At 41.7% G+C, this 7,542-nt stretch overlaps 1 protein-coding gene across 1 annotated transcript; it reads left to right on the top strand.

Annotated features, from left to right (window-relative positions):
• The first annotated feature begins 225 nt into the window (after nucleotides 1-225).
• On the top strand, nucleotides 226-1,831 carry LOC111877150 (uncharacterized). Its single transcript, XM_023873681.1, has 2 exons — nucleotides 226-1,035; nucleotides 1,268-1,831. The coding sequence occupies exons 1-2, from the start codon at nucleotides 226-228 to the stop codon at nucleotides 1,829-1,831; spliced, it is 1,374 nt and encodes a 457-aa protein (XP_023729449.1).
• Nucleotides 1,832-7,542: the final 5,711 nt, after the last annotated feature.

Below are 7,542 nucleotides of genomic sequence, written 5' to 3'. Positions count from 1 at the left end.
CAGTTTTCGTTTCAGGTACTTCCGATAGCGGAGGGAAGAGATCGGGGTGATCACATGGCACACACCATAGATTAGACAGCCTGGGAATGTTTTACTCTGATAACGAACATGTGTTTTGGAAATTAATACTCTGATTATGTTTTGGATTGATGATTTTGCTTAAGTAATGTTTTATTAAAAGAATTTTTTAGTCTTGAATTTTGGGACGTTACAATCACACGACCAATGTGCCTTCTTCTTCAAAAAGATATCGATTTTGACTTCAATGTTGCATGCCAAGAAGCCTTTGACAAACTTAAAGACTTGCTCACTTCCGCACCAATAATCCAACCTCCAAATTGGGAGCTTCCATTTGAAATAATGTGTGATGCAAGCAATTTTGCTATTGGATCGGTCTTAGGTCAAAAAGAGGGCAAAGCATCACATGTCATCTACTATGCCTCCAAAACCTTGGATAATGCTCAAGCCAACTATTCCACCACCGAGAAGGAACTTCTAGCCATTGTATCCGCCTTGGAAAAATTCCGGCAATACCTTCTTGGGACAAAAGTAATTGTGTATTCCAACCATGCCGCATTAAAGTATCTCATGACCAAGAAAGATGCCAAGCCATGGTTGATTCGTTGGATTCTTCTTTTACAAGAATCCGATCTTGAGATAAAGGATAAAAGTGGTGCCGAAAACCTAGTTGCGGATCACTTAAGTCGGTTGAATATTGGTGATCCTTCTTCTCCTATCCTTGATGAATTCCCGGATGAGCACCTCTTCTATATGTCAAATTCCATTCCATGGTACGCGGATATTGTGAATTACTTGGTTACTAAAGAAATTCCTCATGCGTTTACCAAGCACCAAAAGGCCAAGTTGAAGAGTGATTCCAAATACTACATATGGGACGATCCTTATCTTTGGAAACATTGTCCGGATCAACTCATACGGAGGTGTGTTCATCAAAATGAGGTTGAGTCAATTTTGAAGTTTTTCCATGAGTATGCATGCGGAGGACATTTTGGTCAAAGCAAAACCATGCGAAAGGTGCTCGAATGCGGACTCTATTGGCCAACAATGTCAAGAGATACCTATCTATTTTGCAAGAGTTGTGATAGATGTCAAAGAACGGGAACCATATCCATGAGGCATGAGATGATTTAAAGCCCTATCCTTATTTGCGAAATCTTTGTTGTGTGGGGAATCGAATTCATGTGCCCCTTTCCCCGTTTCTTTTTGTTATACTTATATACTCTTGGTGGTTGATTATGTTTCAAAGTGGGTTGAAACAAAGGCTACACGGCACGATGATTCAAAAACTATAATTGAATTCTTGAAGTCAAACATTTTCGCAAGATATGGTGTACCGAGAGCCTTGGTGAGTGATAGGGGCACTCATTTTTGCAATAAAATGATGGAAGCAATGGCAAAGAGATATGGTGTCACACACCGGATATTAACCGCTTACCATCCACAAACAAATGGCCAAGCCGAACTGTCAAATAGAGAAGTCAAACAAATTCTTGAAAAGACCGTCAACACTACCCAAAAAGATTGGAGCTTAAAGTTAGACGATGCTTTATGGGCGTATCAGACCGCCTACAAAACTCCAATTGGTATGTCTCCATTCCGCCTTGTCTATGGAAAATCTTGTCATTTACTGGTGGAATTGGAACACAAGGCATATTGGGCGGTTAAAAAGTGCAATTTCAATCTTGAAGAAAGTGGAAAGCACCGAAAAATGCAACTTCAAGAAATCGAGGAGTTGAGGAACGAGTCTTACGAAAACGCAAGAATCTACAAAGATAAGACAAAAGCGTTTCATGACAAGCACATCACTTGAAAGCATTTTATTTCGGGCCAAAAAGTTCTTCTTCATCATTCACGCTTAAAGCTATTCCCGAGAAAGTTGCGATCTCGATGGCACATACCTTTTATTGTTATAAAAGTGTTTGATAATGGTGCGGTTGAAATTAAGAGTTTGGAAACAAATCAAATATTCAAAGTGAATGGACACCGCTTGAAACCATTTTATGAAGGCTTTGATACGGGAGAATTCGACAACATAACATTGGAAATCCCAAATTCCGAAAGTTGATGGAAGCGGGACTATGTCTTGGCAAAGACGTTAAATAAATGCAATGTGAATAAATAATGTCCGTTTAAAGTTTTGGGTGTTTCTACACTTGAAGTTGGCATAAAAATAAGCATATAGAAGTCTTCCAGTGATTTTGGTGAAGTTTGAAAAATTCCAAAAATTTGACTTTTGCGCGGGTACCCGCGCAACCTCTGGGCGGCCGACCCCAGCCGCGCAGGTTCCGAGTTCCAAATTGCACCAACATGGGGTGCTCTCTGATTGTTGCGCGCGGCCGGTACCTACCCTCGCAGACCCTTTGCGCGGCCAAGAAGAAAATTCTACCCTCAGTTGCACGACCCTCCCCCCTTATAACTCCAACCGGAAGACAGCCACACACCCGTTCCGACCCGGATCCGACACTACTTTCGACCCGACAACTCGACCCGTTCCTCCTTAACCAACCCTTATACCCCCTAAACCTGGCGGACTACCCTACCCACCTTGTGCCTCCCGTCAACGAGCTCCCCTCCGTCAATCTTCCATTCTCCGACCGACGAGTCCTTCCGCTGCCGCTGCCACTGTTTACACCACTGGTCGACGCTACCTGCCATCGCGTCGCCTTCCCTTCGTCGGCAGTCTCCAGCCGCCGTTAGCCCCAATCTCGCCGGAAAAGCGGAAATCGTCAGCCGTCACCTCCCCGTTGCTTCCTTCGCCGACGCTCCACCACCACCAAACTCCCTACCTAATTCCAACTAGACTTCCCCCCTTTAACTCCGAAAACAGCTGCTCGGAGCGCCGACTCTCTACCTCGCCAGAAAATCGTTCAAAACCCGATTCCGAAGCCAAAAATCAGTCAAATTCAAAATTTCTTGGGGCATTATTCACCAAACACTTCTATACGTGCCGATCTACTGTCAATTTGGAAGAATCTCGTCGCCGGAAAACCTAGCTCCGCCGCCGGCCGCCGTCTGCCATCGCCGCCGGCCGCCACCACTAATTTTGACCAAAAATTTTAAATTTTTTTGTTTCTCACCGGAGATTCAAAAGACTTAATTTGTGGGCCAAAATTCAAGCTTGGGGTGCGGATTTTTGCGGATTTCTTTCGGACTTCAACACACGAAGTTGGTAATTCCTTTTAATTTATTGCATTCAATTTCTAATTTTACGAGGCTTGTGCTATGCATTAGGTTAAATAGAATTAGTCTTAGCTTGCCTTTAATTGATTGGATTGAATTGCATTGTGCCAAATTGCCAATTTGGAATATTGCCCGGTTTTAAGTATTTGGTTTGATTGGATTGGTGTGAGGCGAGTGTGAGGGATAATTTTATCCAATTTTTTTGTCTTTGCTAGGTTTATTCATAGGTACAATGGCACGGGACAAGACCATTCACGCATCTCATGGTTCTTCTCGTCAAGCTCAATCCTCGGGGCCATCCAAGAAAATGTCCACCGACCATGTTGATCGTGATGGGAACCTTACCTTCACGAGTGCCCAAAGCCGAGAGTTCAAATCCAACCTTCAAAAGCGTGCAATCCGTGCCAGAAAATTTTACCACCAAGATTCTCTGGAGCACCTCGGACTTGACAACCACTTGCGACAACTATTTTTCAACATTGGTTGGCACGAGTTTCTCGATCTTTCTGCATGTACCTACAAGCAGCCCACACTCGAATTCCTCTCCACCTATGCCTGCAATGACACGGCGAGGGTACTCACTTTCAAGCTCAGGGTCGACAACATCGAATCAAGTACAAAAAACTCAACAAGATCATGAGCACATATGACATCAACAACTCCGACATTTACAGCTACCAATAGTCTCAATTCAAAAGCTTTCCCAAAGTAGACTTTTAGACCCAAATCATGAGCCTTCCCAAGTTCAATCCCAGTCGCCAAAAAGACCCTTTTATCATCCATCCTTTCTGGAGAATTGCCCACCGGATCCTATCCACTTCTATCTTTGCTCGTCACGAGCCGGGACAAATCAACACCGTTGAGTTGTATTTTCTCTACTGCATGTCGAGCCAACGTTGGTCTTTACCCGATTTCACCACCTTCTTTTTAGACAAATGTGATAGCCTCAGGACGAAGACCACTGGTGACATTTGTATTGGAGGTCTCATTACCCTCATTGGTTTGGGTATGGGCCTTCAATTTCCAGAATCTAAATATGTACCAATGGATGATCCATCTCTCTACCTTCTCGATTGCTTTACTCTCATCCGGATGGAATTACTGCTACCTCATCCTACTCTTCCTGGACATTTCTCTTGGCTCAACCATGTCAAGGACCCAATTTACATCTTACCCAATCCAAGTATCTCCGCCTTCACCACTGATGACCCCGAAACATGGTTCTTGCCTCAAGAGTTACCAGACGATGATGATACAGCCGTGGATGATGACATGCAGGTGGACCCTGACAATGCTGATAGCCCATTCGAGGCTGAAGACCATTATGATCTCCCGATCCGCCAGTTGCCTCCACCTCATCCAAGTCAAGCCTCCGGGTCACACTTTCAGCCCTCGGGAGAACACTTCCAGCCACAACATGATTACCACTCATACCAGCAACACAATGAGCCCGACCCCGCACACGAGTTTCCTTTCGATATTTACATCCAGCTTGCTTCCTTGCGCCTCCAGGGCAATAGGAACACCGCAACCATCCACCGCATAGATGAACAACAAGCACGCACCCAAACATACATGAAAGACCTTTGTTATCATTTTCGGCCCGAGGGAGGTTATCCTCCTCGCGGGCCTCCTCCACCTTGATCCCGGTATGATCATTCCTTACTCTCATCCTAAGCATTGAGGACAATGCTTAATTTTAACCTTGGGGTGAGGTAATCTAATCTTTTATTTTTATTGCATTTAGGTTGTATATAGTTGCATTTAGAGTTAGTCATTTAGGGCATTCATAAAAATTGCATAAAAAAAATAAAAATTGCATATTTTGTTTCTTTCTTTTCTAATTTTCATACTTTTTAGATGCATTCTAGTTTAAGTTCATGCATTTTGTTCTCTCTTGTCTTCTCATCCCTACAAGTACCATAGCACCGAGTCATAAGTATTGAATCATAGATTAGTCCCAGGTCTTGATATGGAATTCCTTGTATTTGATAAGTGGGACACGTTTTGAGCCTCACAAACCATTTTAAGACCGCTTGTGTGGGGGTCAGATGCAGGTAGCTTGATTGGGTCTAGGTGCAGAGGGATGTGGTTGGTCATGCCAATGTGTGCGAGCAAAGACTAGCCCGGTAAGGTATTTTGAAGACACTGAAGATATTGAAGACTTGCATCTTGGTTTTGGAGGGAGTACCCCTTAGTACTCCCGAGTCTCGTCCGAGCCTTGCTTAGTTAGATTCTCACCGCCTTTTTAAGATAGGTTATCATTTTTCTAGGTGTCTAGAGTAGATAGTTAGATAGATTTTGTTTATCACACCTTACATTGAGGTGCTTGATGAACTTTGAAGTGGGTCCCCCAATTCACATCTTTTGGGACCAAGTTTTTTTTCGGTAACACTCATTTTTGAGTCACATCCCACCCTTTTTAGTTGATCTTGGCACATTGTCAAGGATCATTAGGTGTTCATGTTAGCCTCCATCCTATCTTACATGGTGAAATTCCTTAGACCTTCCAAGAAGAAAGCACAAAAAAATAAAGAAATTTGAAAAAAGTGAAGACAATAAGAGCCTATAAAAGATGATTCAAGAAAAGCAACAAAAGCAAAAAAGAAAAATGAAGAAAAAGAGCAACACAAAAAGAAGAACAAGATTCCAAGTTCAAGACTCATGTTATATATATATATATATATATATATATATATATATAGTATATATATATATATATATATATATATATATATATATATATATATATATGATTTCGAAAAAAAAATCTGAATGTCAAGCAGCAAATGTGATTGAAGACCCAATAACAGAAGTTCAAGATTGAAGATTTAGGTTGGTAGGTTTAGATTTAGGTTAAGTAGATTTTTTTATTATTTTATTTTATTTTATTTTTGATTTTTGGTGAGAAAAGACCCCGACGATGAGACGGTAGACTGTAAAGGACAGTACAAGGGAGAAGCCTCTGAAACCGGATGTTTGCCCGGAAGCCATGCTGCAAAAACCCTATTTCGTTATTATACACTTTGTCCTGAAAAATGTAGGAATCATAGTGTGTGAAGAGGCGCCTTTCCTTCGTGCACTATGGTCTACATTGGTGATTTAAAGTGCCCCCACTGGGCGCATCTCTGTTTCCGTTGTCTTGCACACCGCAACCGCATCCAGCCGTGATCTATTCGCCTATAAAGTGGTTGAGAATGTGGTTTATGGCTCTAAAGCGGAGAACATTTTGAAGATGTGTAGGGTCCATGAAGGACTAATTCTGACCATGTTGACTGATGTTGACCAAGTTCTATGGTACCTTTCTTTTTCCTTTTTAGTTTAGCTCATCCCGATCTCATATTAGTCTTGTTCTAACTTGAGGACAAGTTAGGTTTAAGCTTGGGATGATTTGATAACTTATTTTATTTCCTTATTTTTATTAGTTTATTTTAGATTTTTTTGATCTTTTTATCATTGTTGCATTGTATATTCTTTATTTTCTTTATTATGGATCATACCGGGTGCTTTTTATGTTGCATGAGATATTTTGTAGGTTTTCGGTGCTTGTTGCAATTGCGGGTTGATTGAAGACAGGCTTAGTGGGCTCCCGAGGCATTATTGGGCTTGGCGGAATCAAAGAAGAAGGATTGGGCTTTGAAAGTTATTGGCTTGGATTATTTGGGCTTGTGAAGATGGATCATAAATTTCTAATTTTGGGCTTGGAGCATGCATTTGGTGGCTAAATGATGATTGGTGGATTCAAATTACATGGACAAGGGGGGGGGGGGGGGGGGGACCAAAGGAATCTTTGGTAGTGGAAGGGTGAAGTGGTGGAAGGAAGGACCAATAGCATTACAACAACATTTGCGCGGGTGGAATTTTCGTCATGTGGGTACCCGCGCAACTGCCCAGTTTGGGCATTTTGGTCATTTGGCACACCATAACCCTTGGGGATCAGATCTAGAGGCTCATTTACGATTTTTCCACCTTTGGAGACTTTCAAGAGGCGATTTGGAGAGCAAAACACTCAATTTCTTTCATCTTTTCAAGTCTTAGGTAGATTCTTGATGCAAATTAATTATTGTTCTTGTTACTTTGTTGCCATGAGTGGCTAATACTCTTATTTTGTTGACTTTGGCTGAAAACCAATGAATGTTTGTGGGTCTTGAAGGATTTATGTTGATTATCAATTTATTCCATGTTTATGATTCTAGTTTACAATTCTTATGCTTATTTGATGCTTTGATCATGAGCTTAGTATTTGATTGAGCAATGGTTGATTTGTTTCATTGATTTTGCATTGGATCATTGAATTTATCTAAAACAAAGGCTTTATGATGGTAGAAATCATCTCTAGTT

The sequence above is a fragment of the Lactuca sativa genome, chromosome 4 (genome assembly GCF_002870075.4).
Source record: "Lactuca sativa cultivar Salinas chromosome 4, Lsat_Salinas_v11, whole genome shotgun sequence".
Classification (NCBI taxonomy): Eukaryota; Viridiplantae; Streptophyta; class Magnoliopsida; order Asterales; family Asteraceae; genus Lactuca; species Lactuca sativa.
The sequence above is the reverse complement of the archived record's forward strand: the minus strand, read 5'-3'. Positions and strand labels throughout refer to the sequence as shown.